At 34.1% G+C, this 19813-nt stretch overlaps 1 protein-coding gene across 2 annotated transcripts; it reads right to left on the reverse strand.

Moving 5' to 3' along the window:
• Positions 1–337: 337 nt before the first annotated feature.
• On the reverse strand, positions 338–19489 carry LOC104599992 (Pseudouridine synthase family protein). 2 transcript variants are annotated; one of them, XM_010262779.3, is made up of 15 exons: positions 19249–19487; positions 19010–19069; positions 18689–18890; positions 17127–17199; positions 15645–15690; positions 12528–12638; positions 12293–12377; positions 11936–12032; positions 8592–8652; positions 8357–8487; positions 4855–4972; positions 3117–3240; positions 1456–1563; positions 1281–1358; positions 338–559 (listed from the first exon to the last, which is right to left on the reverse strand). In XM_010262779.3, exons 1-15 carry the CDS (start codon positions 19480–19482, stop codon positions 516–518), a joined length of 1572 nt encoding a protein of 523 aa, XP_010261081.1. In that variant the 5' UTR covers positions 19483–19487; the 3' UTR covers positions 338–515. The 2 variants fall into 2 exon arrangements, with proteins under 2 accessions (XP_010261081.1, XP_010261080.1); XM_010262778.3 differs by lacking the exon at positions 338–559 and adding an exon at positions 587–934 and having other exon boundaries at positions 19249–19489.
• Between the last annotated feature and the right edge of the window lie 324 nt (positions 19490–19813).

The raw sequence follows: 19813 nt of genomic DNA on the forward strand, positions 1-19813 counted from the left end.
CAGGTTGTTTCGAAGGCTAAATGAGCTCATCAAGAAAACTGAACTGACCTCAGTTCAAGTTTTAATATACAGAAGTGGATCCGTTCTAGATGGTGATCTGCTCTAAAAGGTAAAGGAAACTTATAGATGAAATTATTTCATTTCATGTTGAAAACTTGCAGGCTATAGAGATTGAATGCTGTTCAAGAGAAAGGAATGGAAAATTAAAACATGACCACTGATACCGTGGGGAGAAAAGAGAATCTGAGTATTGAGAATAACTAACTGTTATTTTTTTTCTTTTTCCTTTTTCCTTCTAGAATCAATCAGCTGATTAATAGAAAATAATGGAAGCTGCTTTAGAGTGTGATCTTTCTTTCTTCATAAATTAAAGAATGGCATATTCATACATGATATATAAAAATAAAAACAGAATAGGTTGCATAGACCAGTGAACCCCTGAAATTGGGGAACAGACAAAATTGAATCTCATTGGGATATTAGCTATTTGTCATGATAAGTCGAACTCTTCAAGTTTATTCCCTTAATTTCAATTTGGCACGACGTTCCTCATATGATGCTGCAACCAATTTAAGGATAAGTACACCCAGGACAGAGCTCCAATTGGCAAAATAAAAATCTTTAGAAACCATAAATAATATAAGTAGGGGAAAAGGAGTACACACACTGGCACCATAGACTGCACAAGTGGCCTACCAAGTACCAACCCATCAATCTACACTATTCACTTAATTGGCTCCACTGTGGATGGGGAGTTTTCAAAAAAAAAGATGACAATATTCAATTTATAGCTTTTCTCCCTACGAACTTGCACTGAATTCCAATCAATGTCCAAATTCTAACTATTGTAACTTTGTAAGGACAATTAAGAACACTAGGATTGTATATTTTGACATTATGGCCCATCCAAGAGATGGTGGCACAAAGAAACTATCTGCATCAATGAATAGGTAGCAATTAGTATGGTTCATCTGGTTTATGGCATATGTTTTTTGAAAGACAAGAAGCACAGTATATCAAGGTGACAACTTCAAGCAAACAGAAATCAGGTAAGAATAAAATCCAATCAATGTCCAAGTTCTAACTATTGTCGGGACAATTAAGAACACTAGGATTTTATATTTTGGCCCTATGAGTTATATGACCCATCCAAGAGATGGTGACACAAAGGAACAAGGTCACAACTTCAAGCAAACACAAATTAGCTAAGGACAAAATAGATAAAACTATCATGAATTAGAGAAATCATTGACTGTACAGATGAATAAAATGGAACTCACGCTCAGTTGGTCGTGATGTGAGAGGAACATGGACTGCCTTCTTTTTCTTGGTATAATTCAAGGGACTCCCATCTGAAACTGCAAAAAGGAAAACCTTAAATGTCAAGCAAAGAATATTAAGCAAAAACTGAAGAGTAAGTAATGCAACAAGTGAAAGGAATAATTGCTTTTACACCATTAGTTGCAGACAAACAGATCAGAAGAGCCTCATGAAAGATGGCAGCTTTCAGCCTGTAAGTTTGGTATTCATTCTTCAAATGCTCACGCAAAGCTTTCATTGCATCTGCACATAAAAGAAAATCTAATCATAACTAGTCACACATAAGCAATAATCATTGGGACAATAAGAATGTATCTGGAGCCTCATAAATTACAAAGACAAAAATGTCAATACAAAAGTTCAAAGACTGAAAAAGTTAGCTTCCTCTTTAATCAAAGCCTCAAAAACTACACTACTCCAAATTTGATGGCTTAGCAGGCTCAGATTTTGTATGATTGTAGCAGAATTCAGACAAGTGGTTGACAGCAGTTGGAGTTTTCACTACCCAATGCAGCAGGGGAGTTTGTCATATTACCATTTTTTTTATCAGTTTTGTCATATTACCATTAAGCATTAGACCATTTATAGGGGTATGCATTTGATGCCTTGGTTGGAAAATGAAAGCTTAAAATGGTGAAATGACATTTGTAACCTAGAAACTGTGGTTAGATCATAGTTTCCATATTGAGAAACAAAATACAGGAAATGGTGCAAATGAAATCAAAAGAAACCCTCTTCTTTTTTTACTACCATACAAGTTTTTTATTTTTTCTTACTACTATACAAGTTACCCTAGTGCAAATGGGAATCAGCTATACAATTACTTACTAGAATGGGTTAAACACAGACTTCCAATAAAATCCTCCTCTACAAACAAAACTTTCACATACATCCAATAAAATCCTCCCTCCTCCCCATCTCCATAAGAACAATTCTGCCCACCCACCCCCAAGCCAAGCATACACAAACCGAGGCGGTGCTTGGCATTGAAAATGGTGCCACACCGGTGCCGCATCAGAAAGAGTGGTGCTTCAGAAAACAGCCTCTTATTTGGCATCGTTTTTCCAGAAAAAAATGTTGCTCCAGAGCATGCCTTGGAAATCGGGGAAGTGTGGCCTGAAGAAACGCCAAATTCAATGTTTTCTCAGAAAACAGTCCATTGCTGCCAGCGGTGCAATGATGTGGCATCATCTTGGGCGTTGGATAATGTAGACCAATGCTGAAAAAGGTTATACAGCACTGGTACCAAACAAAACCAGTGCTGTTTTCCCAGAAAACAGCCTATTGTGGCAGCATCAATGCCAAACAAAAAAAGGAGCCATTTCTGAGAAAACAGTGCAACAGACCCTCATGCATACAGCACCGTTTCCTCAGAAAACATCTCTGAAGCAATGGCATCGATGCCAAGCACCTACCAAATAAACCATCTTCAATTCTCCAACACTTCATAGCTGGAAAGGCTTTTTTGGATCATCAGGTATGCAAATTAAAGATGGAATGGAAATGAGCAATGGATATAGTTGATTTATCTAAAGGTGAAGTAATGTTCAGAAAGGGTCTTCCTTTTTATAGGGGGCAACTGATTAGACAATACTCCCTTAGCTCACCAGAAAATGGATTGCTGCATTTGAAATTGTAGATATTCCATGCTTGTGCCTACTGTTTATCTTACAATTTTAACTCATTGAAGAGATTATTAAATTCAATTCGGTTTCTTACTGTAAGAAACAATGAAAGAGAAGTCATAATCGTTCAACTATCAGAGAAATTGACAGAAAAGGGATAGAAATAAGTACCTGGAGAACAAATAAAGTTGAGACCTTCAAATTCACATGAATGAAAAACCAACGGAAGCTCAGGTGCCATGGCATACTGAGGTTTTCTGGGAGTCATGGTAGTATCAAGTAATATATCTATCACCTATGTGAAAAGAAACTATTAGAATGAGAAACATTCTTATTTTTTTATTAGTAACAAGAGGCTTCTTATTGGTAAGGGAGTTTTGAGGAAGCCAGGGGAAGGAAAACAATCCACTACCCTCAAAAGAGAAATACAAAAGTTAACATAATGAGTCCAACAAAAACACCAAAGATTTTCAAAATAAATGAAATAAGAAAGCAGTATATTGTACCCACCGATTGATAGAACAATTGACCATGTAATTTTGATTACCTAACGGAACTACATAGGTCAAGAAGCCATGATCACTTAATGATGTTGACTTCCAGAATAGGATATCCCGGGACAGAACATTAAGCAAAGTGATGTCAATGACTGTATTTATGGACAACCAGCAGGAAATAGAATTTCCAATACTCAAGAAGACATTCCAATATTGATACTAGAATCTCAATATTTACATCTCATGTCTTTACAAAATTTAAAACATATGGATAATTCCAGATCTTCATATGTTCGTAATTTTACATGATTAAGAAAAATCCTACTCTCACAATAAAGCAAAACTCAAAAGGCACATTTTTTGCCATGTTGATTCTTACTTAAAATGCATTAAACTTTTGAACATGATCCAACTCCACTGCATGTACATTGGAGATTACTGGAACTATTTGATGGATTCCAACCTTATTGACCAAGGAACTTCTGATTTTGATAGATCAAAAAGGAGAAACTGGTAGTCTGGTATAGCTAAATAGAATATAAAACTTTGAAGGCTTCATTTGGGTCATCTGAAAATGAGAAAACTTAGTGTACCAAATTCCATTTTAGGAATGGTTGATCAAAGGAAAAGGCATATAGACACAGGAGCCAAAATCCACCTGAAATCCTACTAGGACAGAAATCAAACTCTCTGCATAATATAATCATCTGCATTTCCATACTCATTACAGAAACTGAGAAAAACTAAGGTAAATACCAAGTTCACCACATAAAATGGTTGATCAAAACATGTTGGTTCATGTGGGACATACAGGGTTTGGCATCCATCTGAAAACCTATTAGGACAAAAATCAACTCTCAGACGTAACTTCTTTTGTATTCTTCTGAATGACCAGAAAATTTGGAGAATAGCATCAAGTTGATTGAAGGTTTGCATTACACAATAGTTGTAAAGCAGAGAATGGCATCTTATTGCCTCTGTACTGGTATCACTGTTAGGCAACTATTAGCTACCCATATGGTCAACTTAATGGTATCTTAGATATTGTAATTTACGGTTGACAAAATACTATATATATATATATATATATATATGATTAACAAACAAATCAGCTTTATGGTTTTTTATTTTATGACTTCACCTTAAAAGGTTGCATGTTAAGTTTACATCAGGCTTAATTTCCATCTTGCCCACCCAAAAACAAAATTTTCCTGATTAAGCAACAATATCCCCATATAGTTGGGATAAGGCATGGATGATGAAGCAACAATATACCCAAAGGTTGTAAAACACAAATTAAAATGTTCTTTTTATATGATGTCAGTTCCAGTATTTCCACTTTACTCTAGGAACTGGCATACAATGATAATTCAGTGACAAAGAAATCATTTAAAAGGAACTCAGGTACGCACATTTGGGGATTCAAGACCTTGACCAACCATAAATAGCACAGCAACCATGCATCGGACCTGGTGCCATAGAAAAGCACTACCCTTGATTATTATTTCCCATATTTGATCACTTTCAGACCTAAAAATAACATTGGGAAACATCAATGCCACATAAAGGCATTTTGCACTGTCAAAAGAAAAAACAGAGAGAGAGAGAAGATGCACACGTAGAAAATGTTTCCAATGTTAAGAAACAAGTAGACAATAATAAAAATCTCTTTTCTGTTACATAAAAAAGAGTAGATGATGGAAAAGTTCTAATGTGAAATAAGCTCATGTAATCGATATTCAACGAAGCAACCACAACACATTTGACAGCATAGCATACAGATATGGTACAACATCCTAATTAACCCATGTTAGGATTTGTAAAGCTCCTAATTATATTAATCAGTATATCACATGTGTGAGAAGCTGCAGAAAACACAATGTTCATCTGCAAACATGACAAGCTATTAATTAATCTATTGAGAGGAAAATATGATAGAACAAAAAATTTCTTCTTGTACATTACATGAAAGAGATATTTCATTTAAATGATAATATATCAACTCATACATCTGAGAAGCAAGTTGTGAGCATTCTTTTGAGAAAGTGAGGGGAAACTTTCTTATCCATGTTTCTGTCAGAGTGTGAACTTTAACTTTGCATAAGGTGTCTTCAAGTTGCTGATTCAGATAATAGCCCAGGTTTGACCAATTTGACAACCAAAAGTAACATGATTTTTTTAGTCCAAAAAGACTAATCTACCTAAAGAAATAGTGGAAAAGGAAAACCTCATGGAAACAGATAAGGCAATTGATCATGATTGAGAAACCACTTTATGCAACTAATTGCAGAATAGGAATAGAAATGAGCTGTGAATAAAGAGGGATAAGAATTATAATCAGGAGCACACTAGGAAGAATTCAACTCACCAAAAGACAGAATATCTAATACAATGCAAGCAGATTGCCCCTCTGTTATTACCCCAACAGAGAGTTTTTTTTCTTTTTCTTTTCTTATTTCTGTTGTCCTGGTAGTGCACCCAAGCAAGCAACATCTGGATGAAAAGGCTTCACATGCTAGTGCACAGATCGATTTTTCATCTAGAAATCCACAAAGAAAATTTGTTTTTCTTGGGAGCATGTTAACACATGTTGTCATATCTTAGCTTCTCCATATGCTACTCACTAAGTGCTTACATAACCTCTCTCATGTACAATGACTATTGAGACATGATGGACTCTACACAAAACTAATTGGATGAAACAAATAAGGCACTTCTCTAAGAAAACCATTTTTGTAAAAACTAACAAATAATGTTCCATGAAGCTTCTAAAGAAGGTATCCACTCTATTACGGTCCTTTATCACCAATTAGTTTCTTCTTCATTAGGCTAATACAATGTATTTATTCACCTTGAATTGCTTTCCTTGGAACATTTGTTTATTGGATATTGTAAATAAAATCAACAGAGTGGGTTACTTACTATTTCTTATAAGAATTTTGAACACTTCTTGTTAATTTACATTAAAAATTCCATTAGTGTTAAGTGCCAGACTAAAATCTATTTTTATAAGTTTCAAGTCATTTTGCAAAGATGAATATCACTTCTTCATATAGCTTGACTTATTTTAAATTTATCAATCAACAAGAGTATTGCTCTTCTAGATATCTAATCGACAGTTTCATTGGTTCCCAGTAGAGGTATCAATTGGACGGATTTGGTCCAACCCAATCCAATTCAATGTGAGTCCACTTATAAATGGACTGAACCCAATCCAGTCCAAATCCAATCCAATCCATTATATAAAAGCACTTATAGCATTGAAAAAGCACTTTTGTAAAAGTACTTTGATAAAAATATTTTCATAAAAATACTTTTACAAAAGCACTTTATTGAAAGTATTTCGGAACTTTTGTAAAAGCACTTTTCAAAAAGTACTTCCATAGACATTTGTAAAAGTACTTTTGTAGAAGTGCTTTTGTAAAAGTACTTTTATAAAAGTACTTTCGTAAAAGTACTTTCGTAGAAGTGTTTTTATAAAAGTGCTTTCGTAAAAGTTTTCATAAGTGATTTTCTAAAAGTGCTTCCATAAAAGTGCTTTTATAAAAGTACTTCTATAAAAGTGCTTTCGTAAAAGTTTTTTGTAAAAGTGATTTCATAAAAGTGCTTGTGTAAAAGTTCTTTCATAAAACTACTTCTGTAAAAGTGCTTTCATAAAAGTACTTTTTTGTAAAAATGCTTTCGTAAAAGTAATTTTATTCATAAAAATACTTTTCATAAAACTACTTTTATAAAAGTGCTTTTATAAAAATGTTTTCGTACAAGTACTTTCATAAAAGTGATTTTATGCTGTTTTCAGTTTTGATTGATTTCAAATTGGACAAGGGTTTGGCCTCATGATCGGATTATTGGAAATTTGGTTTAGGTCTAATTCAAACCAATAAGAATACAGACCAATTTATTTTGGATTGGCCCAATCCAATAATTATAATGGACCGTCCAAATCCGATTTGATAACGTTTGGATTGGACTGGATCCAAACCAAAACCGGTCGATTGACACCCCTAGTGCCTAGGTCCATTAAAACTGGTAGGGGGAAATGTACTTTCCAGATTGCTTGGCAACAATTTCAAGAAGAGACGAGCTGTTTAAGTAGTTGTCCCATGGAAAAATAAAAAAAAAAAAAGTCAATAAAAGCCTGGTCATCAAAATAAAAATATCAAAGACTGCCTGTGGGCACAAAAGATCCTTGAATATGAGAATTGGAGAGGCCAAAGACTTTGTACAAAGCATTGGGATGATCCAAAACATACAACTTCACTCTACAGCATTGGTTATATATTTTCCAAACCCTTTTTCTTTTCTTTTCTTTTCTTTTCTTTTCTTGAGAAAAGGTAAAGTATATTTTCCAAACATATAAATCAGTGGAAGTTTATAAGTATGTCCTAAAAGAGAAAAAAGAAGTTTATACCATAAATTGCACAGTTCTAATATATACATAACCAGATTTAGTTGGATGTGATCACGATTTATACAATCAAAATTTCATCCAAACTTCAAATACTATTTTCACCCTATGGATGCCGCTGAGGTTTGAAAGGGAAATCATAAAATTGTCAAAGTTCATATTTGACCTAGACAGATTTATCTGTCCTTGCATCCACTAATGCTCCTCCTTTATGTACTCACTGCAATGAACACAGATAATCTCTTGGACAAAACAACAACATAAAAATGGTTGACTGTTGAGCTCAAAAGACAGAAGAATTCTTAGTGCAAACTGCAATGGAAGTTCAGAAGATTGAACAAATCTGTAATGAAGTTATCTAACAAATCCAAGAGAATTGCAAGAACAAAGCAAAAACATAATAGACAGTAACAAACTACCAGAGCATGAAGTCAGGTGGCTTCTGGTACAAATGGAAAAATAAAATGCAAAAAATTGGTAAGATTATTGCTTCATTAAATTTCAACCTTTCATTGCAAGTAGAAATATCAAATGATGTGACACGACGTCTATAATTGTGAACATTCACTGCATCCATCTTACAAAAGTTCCTGAAGTCATGTTCCCCTATAAATTTCTTACCAGCCATCTCCATTGCCTGTTGATGTGTGAAGAAATGATTAAGAATCATTTATCAATGAATGAGGAGCACTAAACATAGGCTTAACAAGATTACAAGGCATAATATAGAGATCTCCATACTGATAAATCTAGATTCCCCCTCCAGAAATGATACTTGTACTCCCTGCTTATACAACTGAATCTGCAGTTAATAAGACACCAAAATTGTAAGTCAGACCATTCAAAAGATCAAAAAAGTGTCAGGCAACTCAAATTCATTGCCAGACAAGCAACCATTCAGCAAAAATAGAAGACGGTTAGAGCTCAAAAGATCTATTAAGTGAAACAAGACTCAGCATTCCTTTCCAGTGCCCAAGGTTCATGATCTCCATTTTTGTGATGAGTCTTCAGAAGAAAGCGGTTTATTATCATCTGATTCTTAAGTTACATGACTGTACAGGCTTCTTAAGGTCATTCAGGTAGACAAAAATTGATCTGACAAACACCTCCAGCATTACTTCCTACTCAGATTACCATAAACAGCATTCCTAGATACTGGACAAAACTACTAAAAATCTTAACAATACCCATTTATAACTCAGTATTTGCAAGGTAGATTATAAAGTGTGGATATTGTAGATGGGACTTCTTACATCACTCATCCAAATACATGTATGCCATATATTTGGTAGGGCTTCTATTTTGCAATTTGCAATGCTAGACAGCATAAGCTATATAGTTCACTTTTTTTTTATTTTATTTGGTTTGATTCATAACACAGAATCTACATGTATGCCATATATTTGGTAGGGCTTCTATTTTGCAATTTGCAATGCTAGACAACATAAGCTATATAGTTCGTTTTTTTTTTTTTTTTATTTGGTTTGATTCATAACACAGAATCTATACTATATATAAAAGTGTGAATGTATTGTAGAACTTTTTTTGGACTAAAATTACCCTCTATTTCTTTGTTTGAGAGGGTATAAAAGTCATTTTATTATAGCTTTAGTGCCAACTTTAATGGCTATTAAAATGCCTATATTTGTGTATTTAATCCATCTCTAACTGTAAGGGTTGACAATGTAACTCCAATTATTACTTTTCACCTCATTTAATCCCCTTTCATTAAGTCTTTTACTTAAGGTATTAAATCCCATTTTCTCTTATTAAATCCTATATTTTTAAGATATTTTTCACTAATAAATGCTACTAAATAGATCTATGTCAATATTTTTAACAATATAAACCCTTATATTTTAAAATTGACTCAAAAACAAAACCATTTTTTTATCTAAGTAGTGGCTAAGCAATTTAACCATCCGAATCAAATTTAGTAAACCTACAAAGTCATAGTTAGGTAATAAAATTTTTTAAATAGAAATAAATATAGAAAAATACAAAAAAAATTAGACACATTTATGATATTTTTATTAATCAAATTAAAAAAAATAAGTGTAATAAACAGGAATTGTTTTTATTGGTAACGAAAATGAAATACATAATTTAGAACTTACCAAAAATAAAATATAAAAATTAATAATAAATAGCTCAACTTTTGGGTTAAATGTGTTAACCTTTAATGTCATAAATAAATAATAAAAATTAATAAAATATAAAAATACATAAATTTTGCAAAAAAAGCATTTCAGGCACATGTATAATATCATATATTTATCATCTTAAATAAAAAGTGTGATATATTACAATTGTTTTTACACACAAAAATACAAAATATTGTAGAAAAAAATTGAACACATCTATAATTCTATATTTACACTATTTAAAAAAATATTAATAAGATTGTGGAATTTCCTTTTGACTAAAATACTCATTTTTGAATTTAGTCCCTATTTAATTGTAAGGTTCAAAATGTAAATTAAACTACTAATTTTCACCTCATTCAATTCTCTCTATTTAAATCTTACATTTTTCTGATAAATGAATAGAAGGAAAAAGATACAACAAAAAGATAAAACACTACAAAAAGAAGAGTCTAGCCAAGCAAGTAAGCTTGTCAATGATACTTGAAACTTCACAACTTGATCCAATTATCACATATTTGGATGAGGTGTTTATGTAATCGGATTTGGATTTTGCAATAAAAAACAAAAATATAAAAATGACAAATAAAAAATACATAAAATTTTATAGAAAATTTTGGTTATACTATTACTATCATTATCATCATTTAGAATTACCACGTGCAAAGCACGTGCATGCTTACTAGTACATTAAAAAGAAGAATTGAAAAGAAAGTAGAAAAGGGGGAAAGGACCTCAAGAAAGAAAAATCCAAAAACAAGCACCAAGCATCTTACACTTAAAACATAAGGTGCCATAAATAAAATTCCCCAAAAACCACCACCCTACAGATAAGAAGGAAATACAGGAAAAACTATCCCAAAAGGCATAAAAAATGTTTCATAAGACATAAAAGTATATGTTATAACAATACATAAAAAGTACTAACAAAAATATTAACACATAAAAATATGAATAGAATGTTTTATCGATAAGGAATGAACACTTAATTTACAATCAACACTAGAACCTTATAAAAATGTATAATAAGAAAAGGTGGAGTAAGATAAATTCTGATTAGATGTGGACTTGTAAGTTGTAACTAATCATTTACATATAAGAAATATGACAAGTAGGACTAGGAAAACCTTTATTTGCATAGAAGCATAACTAAATAAAGAAAATCCTAAAATATGGTATTTGCAAATAATCTAGTTCTTTAAGCTGATATTTTCAAATGAGAAGAACTTTAGCACCGTGGTCCTGCATCAATATGGGGATGTAGAGCACAAAATGGCTAAGTGTAAAACATGGAACTAAGTGTTTTGGTAATAAGAATCCTTTAACACCCTAAATAATGGTTTACAATTTTTCATTACATCACAATGAGACTGTAATGATATTTCCAAATAGTCTGGTTCTTTTAGTTCCCTATGGCAAAATTCGAGAAATTTGAAATCTCAAACTAGGATAAGGTGTAGGACTACAAATTAGGAAATCATCTACCATATGTTGATGAGATAACAAGCAAGGACAGAACATCACCAGATACCAGGCACTTAATTGATGCATTTGGAACTGCAAAGGAAAAAATGGGTGATGCAGGACCCACCACTATTTATGGAACTCCTGAGTTGGTTGTCCCAGCAGAAAGAAATGAAGAATATAAAATACCATCACAAGTTAAGTAGTATACTTCCTGTTTCTTTTCTTCACTTTTTTTGATATTTTGGAGACACTAGTTTTGGACTCTATGTTCGACTGGCTGAGGCAAAAGTTAACTATATGCATGGAAATCTTTCCTCCAAAGCCTATTATTCTTTTTCCCTTTTAGGAAAGAATATTTATTTGTCAAATCACCCCCACCCACCCAAAAAAATGCAAGCTTTATATTTTTACTTGCAAAATACCATTATAAAAAAACTACAATAATAATAATAAGACTAAAAAATATGATCAAACCTTGCATGAAAATCAGTAGGAGCAGGACACCAGCCTATGACTCGGATATCTTTAGGAAGGACTCTATTTAGCACCCTCACGTAATCGATTTCTTCTTCTGAGAAGGAAACAGATAAAGAGAACAAACAAATCTAAATTGAATTAACAGATGCATGAAATACCATAAAACCAAACTTAATGAGAAAGTACTGGATCATGTATCCCAATTACAAGGATTGTTCCTTTCTTCCCAACTTTTGCCAAGAAGCTCCAGGAAAAATGAACAATAAGGTAGAATAATATATTCTGTTTTCTCCAAACAAAAAATAACATGACCAAATTTAGTAGATAAATAATGAAAAGGCAAATATCACAAACCACATATATCACTTGGAGCATTTTCCTCATTATTCACATGCATTCCAATATTCTTAAGATTTGATCGTAAGAATAAAGAAATCACCTGCATCAGATATCTCTTTTTCTATCAGTGATTTAAAGAAAAGAAGACAAAGATGGTTGATATCTCTTTTTTAAGAATGCATGCAGTAAAATTGCTGCAACAGTTAAAAATAACATTCAATTAATAAAGGCCATATTGTAATTGACTTACCTGCCCCACAGAAGAGACTCCCTTATCTGTCCTACCACATCTTGAGTACTGTAAGTCCTCTTTGTCACCAACTAAAAGCTTTGTCTGCTTCAGTGCCTTAAAAATTTCAGACTGCATGAAAATAAAAGATTATCAATGATAAAAAACAAATATTTTGAACCAAATCATAACAAAAGATCTGTTGTTTGCATGATTACATACTGCTTTGTTTGTCTAAGCAAAACCAATAATATAAGCCAACTCTATGGCCACAAAAACATATAGGATTTGGGATGCTTGGCATCTTGTATGTAATTCATTCTTCTATTGTTTGATCAACTAACAAATTTCAATTACTCATTAAAGAAAAATATAAGTTAGGTGAACACAGGCAGGAAAGTACTAAAAAAAAGCATTGCATTTGGTCCTTTTGATATTATCTAGAAGTAGGGGTGGCCACGAGCCGAGCTTCTCAAGAGCTATTCGAGCTAAGCTCGGTTTAAACCGAACTTCGAGCTGAGCTTGAGCCTGATATATAGGAAGTAGACCTGTTCATGGGCCGGGTGGCCCGACGGCCCGGCCCGGCCCGACCCCCGGACGGGCTTGAACAAGCTTTTTGGCCCGCAGGCTTAACCTCGGGCCAAAAAGCCCGGCTCGCATAAAATTCGAGCCAGGCTCGGGCTTTGCCAAAATAGCCCGGCCCGACCCGACCTATAGTTAAACCTAAGTAAACCCGGCCCGACCTATAGTTAAACCTAAGTAAAAACCCTATGTGATGTCCATTTGAATAAATTTTTTGATTTGAGAAGGTTGTTGATTCACTTGTAGGCCCATTGGGGAAACAAACATCTAAATTAAAATAGAAAATGTCCATTTGAATAGGGAAAAATTCGAATTTCTTTTATTAGGTCGGGCTTCGAGCTTCGGGCTCGGGCTTTTTATCAAGGCCAGGCTCGGGCCCAAGTTGTAGGCCTGTTGGTCGGGCCGGGCTCGGGCTCGGGCCTAACATTTTTCTGTTAATAAAGAGTCAAAACCCGGCCCGAGCCCGGCCCGGCCTGGCCCGGCCCATGAACAGGTCTAATAGGAAGCTCAACTCGTGAGGCTCGCGAGCCTAATCGAGCCTAGTATAATAATAAATAATTTTTTATTATATACATACATATATATACATATAAATATATATAATAATAATTTTTATTATATAATAATATTTTATATATAATGTTTTTATTTTTTATGTATAATAGTAAAGAATTTTTATAATTCTTATTTTTTTGTATGTAAAATAAAAACATTTTTTATTCCTTATATGTATAATAATAAATAATATTTATAATTCTTAATTTTTTGTATGTAAAATAAAAAATATATTTTTATATGTATAATTTTATTTTTTTAGAAAAAAACATGGCTTGCAGTCGAGCTTGAATTTGTGAGCTTTGAACCGAGCCGAGCTCAAGCTCGAGCTCGAGTCTAACATAATTCCAATGAGCCAAGCTCGAATAGCCAAGTATTTGGGTCGGCTCGAATCCACCATAAGGAGCATAGAAGAAAGGAAGATTTTTTTTTAAAGGAAGATCGATTTCAATGCTTAAAGTAAGCAGCATTTTTTTATATTGGTAATGAAAAAACTTTTTTTTTTTCAATATGAAATGATTACAAGCATTGGGGCACCAAAAAGTATTTAAAGCATCCCTAGCCTAACAAGGAGCTCCATTATACATCATGTACAAAGGACATAATGAGCTTGGAATGTTAGGAGCCCCATATTATCATTTCTGGCCATTCCCCCCTAGCTAGGCTATTAAACTATTGAATTGACAGATCTCTGGACCCATTTAAATGTGGGGAGGAGGGTATTCAGTGACTCAGTCTGTAACTTGGTCTGATAACTGGGCCTCCAAGTTCCTCTAGAATTCTCCCTCATCCAACAAATGATAGTATAGGATTCCCTCTCAACAATAAGCCTCTTGAAGCCCATAGAAACTGACAACTATGCATCCCTGTAAGAGGGAGAGTAGCTTTGCTCTTGCTGAATCCCTGCACCTATACATGTCCAACTACAAAAGAATGATCATTATGATAATTCCATCTCTATTATTGAAAAAACCTCCAAAACCTGGATGACTGAGGTTTTCCAAAAAGCACCCATCAAAATTAAGCTTTATGGTGTTCCTAGTGGGGGGTACCCACACCTGATTCATCTCAAGCCTGTGGGGAGTAGATCTCATTGGTACATCTTCTGTGCATAGCATATACTATAACTCCTTGAGAGCTTTCCAATAAATGAACCCAGTGAATAACTTTAATAGCATCAACTTCAGTAGTGTCTCCCTCTGTTCTTAAATGTTCTAGCATTTTTTCCTCCCAAGTGCTGCTCCAAACATTAGTCTTCCCACGGACATTAATGGGGATATTTGCGCCATGCCATCATGATGTCAATGATGTCTTGTATGTTCCAAGTAGAAGAATTTTGAATGCAAAATAAATCAAGATGGTCCCAGATCTGAGTCACAAAACTACAATGGAAAAATAAGTGATTTACTGATTCCTCCACTTTCTTACATAGAATGCACCAACTGTCAATCTTTTTCTGAAGCCAAAGCAAAGTGTCAGACTTCTTACAAGGCTACAATCTGCTTTCCAATAGAATAGTCACTAGCAACTTAATTAGAATACTATGAATGAACTGTAAAGAAGAGGGGGAAAAGAGTTTCCCAATTACGCTATGCATGCTTCTTTTGTTCAATTATGACATGCTTTTGCAAGTTATTAGTAATCAACAGGGTGTCAAATTTCCCAGTCCACTACATCAAAATGACTGATTTTTTCCTCATACAAACTGGAGGAAATGAGTGCAATGGAGATGGGGAGCACATCACTATCTATCTGTTGTATGGAGAACACAGCTCTTGCCAGGAAGGTTTATGTATCAAATGGAAATAATCATTTCCATATATTAAAAATGTGCTTGTTATGTGATGAGTATTTTGATGTAAGCTATGATATTGAATTTCCAGAGCATAGGCTAAAGGTAGTGAAACACAGAAGATGTATTATTGTGCATCACACTACAACAAGTTGGTATTCACTTAATTGTGCAGAATGAACAGATTGGCATTGTGTGAAGCAGATCACCTCAACAGTTGGATCCATTTGTGCTTCTGAAGCAAAACCATAAAACCTGTAAACGTAGCATACTTAATTATAAGACTTTACCATCTCTTTGTATATATTTAATAGCAGAAATATATGCATACTGAAAAGAATCTTCAAAATAAATCTGGTAAGCCTTACAGGCAATGAGCACTTCTCTACAACAATTATGACCTGATTAAGAACTCATTTCAGAACCAAAGTGATATTCTATGCAATTAAAGACATATGCATCTCCCTACAAAGCAACCTACAACTTCAGTCAATGGCTAATCAGAGCAAAGCTCAGCTGATTTGTTTTGCAGTTGAGTTAGTTCTCAGCTAAGAAAAGGCTGCAACCTCTTTTTTTAGGGTTTTTTTAGCTTTTTTTTTCACTTGGTATTTACCACCCCACCCATTTCTTGCTTTGCAAGCATTGATTCTTCAATTCAGGAAGTCAATCAAAGAATTGTTGAATGGCTGTTAAGCCTATATGACTCTCTAGTGGTTCCATATAGAAATTCTGATTTGTTGGAGACCTGGAGCTTTTGGTGAAGGGTTGGTGTCAACCCTGTAGTCTAGAAAAGGCCTAATACCTCTCTGCATTCTGATGTCAGTTTGTGGGGCTGGCAGTGACGCAGTGTTGAACTCTGTTTTCTGGTAACCATATCTAGGGAGTAAATAAAATGACAAATTTCAGATACTCAAAAAAGAAAAGAATAAGATATTTTACATAACAAGTACTAATTTTAGCACTTTCACGCAACTTGCAAACCAAAATGCATTGATAAATACATTGAAAATTCAAAAACAGTGTAAGTTAGGTGATCACCATGCACTAATTGCATCTCTTACTGGTGAATTTGTTGATTTTCTTCATTCCTAGTTCCATCCTTCCAGGCCTTACCACTCAACCATCTTAAAAATTTCCCTATTTTGGATAAGCAAGCAAAAGATTTATTAATATGTTTAAGTAAAAAGATGCATGAAAAGAAAGGATGCACAGCCCATCAGAAGACCTTTATATCACGCCTCCACCTAAAACAAGTGGCCAATTAAATATGAAGTCCCTTTGGTTAAAACTGTTAAATCTCTTTGAAAATAAAAAACCCAATCCATAGAAAATCTACATGCATTTTCCCAAAGATGCAAATAAGGTCTCTCTTCCTTCACAAAAAAGTACAGTTTCTTTACTTCCACATGATCCAACATCACAAAGACACAAAGAAAAAAATCCAGTAACTCTATGTTAATTTATCAGTTATCCAGGACTTTCCCAGATTAACAGGTTTCTATTTTGTCAGTATACAAGTCTGTCACTAGCCTTTACAATTCAGTCTTCTGGAATTTATATGGAAAAAAAATGTCAGTCCATTACCAACCAAAAATTTGAGTCCATTCAGACACTGATACAGGTATAAATAAATCATGAACATATCAGGTTCATTAACCATGTTTTAAATTTTTAATGCATCTAGAATATACCTCTGCCCAAAATACATGATTTTTAGAGCGACATATCTCTTGGCACAGTGATGCAGAGTCTTCATGTTACAACCTGCAAACAATAGTAGGTAAGTTTTAATGTTGGATTGACAACTTTTTCTTTACATATAAATCAATTTTAATCATTTCCTTATAGCTTTATCCAGCAAGCCAAAAATCTCATTAAGGGAAGAAAGAGATAAACAATAGCAATCAAATTTAAAACATAAGCCACATCTTACTTTAATATAATCAATCCACAGAATGACCATCTTTAGCTGATGCTAAATATGTGACATGTAAAAAGGCTTTAGATCTCCCCCACTGAACAAACAAACTTTGGATCTTGCTGGTAGATTACTCAAGCCTCAATGAGAACAGTAGAAAATATAAGAATGTTGTGTAAGGTGGTAGATTATTCAAGCCTCGACATTAGAAATTTTCTTTTATATTATATGCTTGATAACAAGGATTTTCTGATTCAATGAGATATTGCTATCCCTGCTTTTGCAACCAAACATCATTGTTCTTAAGTACTCTATAGACAAAGTCATCTTCTTTTGCTTCACATTGACCAAAAGAAACTTCTTTTATCCAGTACTGTATTAGGGGATTTAAATAAAATAAAATAAAGTTAATTCAGTAAGCTTAGCACTCCACCCAATTAGAAAGAGTTCTTCTACATTACCAATCCCTCACACATTTTGACAAGCAACGCAAAAACTCATGAACCACCAAGGTAATGATTATGTATTCCTTCACCTTGCACTTCTTTATTCTGTTTCTTTGTGCCCTCTTCAATAAATAACAAGGATAAGAAACAAAAAGAGGCTTTGAATGTGCAAGTTTTGGTACCATACACCTGCTTTTGCCAAATAACTATAGCATCTCCATTGTCAATCTAGTTGGGATGAGCCACATGATTCCTAGTTCAAAAAAAATCTTATTTCATGATACTGGCAAACATCTATGGTCTTTCTGAGGCATTGGATGACTATACTAAGACACTCTTAAAATCACTCTTCAATGTCAATGGAGAAATTAATTTGGTTAAGCATGCCTAGTCCTTCATGAAGCGCTCTTGTTCTATTTTCTGCAATGACTTGATAGTTATCAAACTAGAGAAAAAAGTTGATTGTAATACAAAACCAATCTCTAAGAATTACACTTTCAACGATGTCAAGTTTTATTTAATTGCTCCAATCAAGTTTAAGCTTGTCAGACCCTTCAGCAAAATCTTCAAAAATTCATGAAATACATGGAAAGAAAAACAGTAGTCACACAAATGACAAACCTTCTAAAAGAAATATAGACATAAAGGCCATTTACTTTTTTCCTTTAAAAGGTCCCTTCAAATTAACTTATGTTCTCAATATATTGACATAAAGTTCAAATTATACTATAATGATTGCAAAAATAAAAAGGTGTACTAAAATATCCTCAAACGTCTACAAACTTATCGAATCCAGTGCTCTGTTCCATTTATACGAAACGATACTACCTTTTAATTCTGTTCCTCTTTTTTTATACTTTTCTATCTCTGAACATAGATAGCTGCATACCTTCAGTCTTCTCTCTTGACTTCTTCTTAGTTCCATTAATGGATTTAGTTGCTTCCATATGTCCTGCATTCTCACTTCTTTCATCACTGCTACCTCCTTGAATCGAAATCGGTCCCTCTACATCACTTCCGGCTTGTAATTTCGCACTCTCCTCAACTGAATTACCTCTAGATACAACAGAACAATCAGAGTTGCCCTCGATCTGCATTGTAAAAGCACTATTAACTTCTGATAAGTATGCCTTTATTGTGATTAAAACATCCCTAATTCACAATATCTTCGTTCTTATAACATTTGAGGGCTGCGACTCAATTGACGAACCTTATAACAACGACAATTTGAAATCTGAGATGATAGCCTTGCGTTCTCTATCTCTAATTCCTGAGTTTTCAGCACAGATGAGTAGAAATTAAACACAAACGATTAAAAAGTATTCGAAAAAAAAAATCAAATATAAAAGTAGCGGGAGGCTGGGAGCTAAACCGAGAACCTTAAGAGCATTCAGTGAGCCCCGAATCGAGCATGATGCATAAAAACAAGAAGGAAAATAAAGCACATACCTTTACTCTGTCTTGTAGAGATTTCAGCTGAGATTGCAAGCTGGTGATCAAGCTTTCACCGTCCAACCCTTCTATCTGAGAATCCAAGGAACCTGAGAGTGAGAAGGTACCTGCTCTTCCCGCCATGGTTGCAGAACTAAAAAACTGGAAGCAAGAGTGTAAAACCTCTACTTCACTACTGAGTACCGAGTCTACTGACATTAGGGCGATGGCACTGGACTGGATCTTGTTCATTGTGTAGAAGATCTGGGCTTCGGTTGTAATTTGACCCATTAATAGTTTGGGCCTTCTTAACCACAAGATGGACCTATTTGTCACTGCATTATGAAGATTTTACCGGGCGTTAAGAAGAAAGGAACAAACACGTGATTTCGAAGCCCCGATCCATTGGTTGGGCTCTAAAAGATTCCTACATGGACCTAGTGGCCTAGTACACACACCGGCTAGAGATCTTGTTGGGTCTGGATCCGATCATGTACCACATGGTAAGTTATATGGCCCAGATCCATGTCTTGTAGGTCCACTGATCAGAGCAATGACAAAAGGAATTTGGAGGATCCATGTC

The sequence above is a fragment of the Nelumbo nucifera genome, chromosome 5, assembly GCF_055504915.1.
Source record: "Nelumbo nucifera cultivar China Antique chromosome 5, China Antique-T2T, whole genome shotgun sequence".
Classification (NCBI taxonomy): domain Eukaryota; kingdom Viridiplantae; phylum Streptophyta; class Magnoliopsida; order Proteales; family Nelumbonaceae; genus Nelumbo; species Nelumbo nucifera.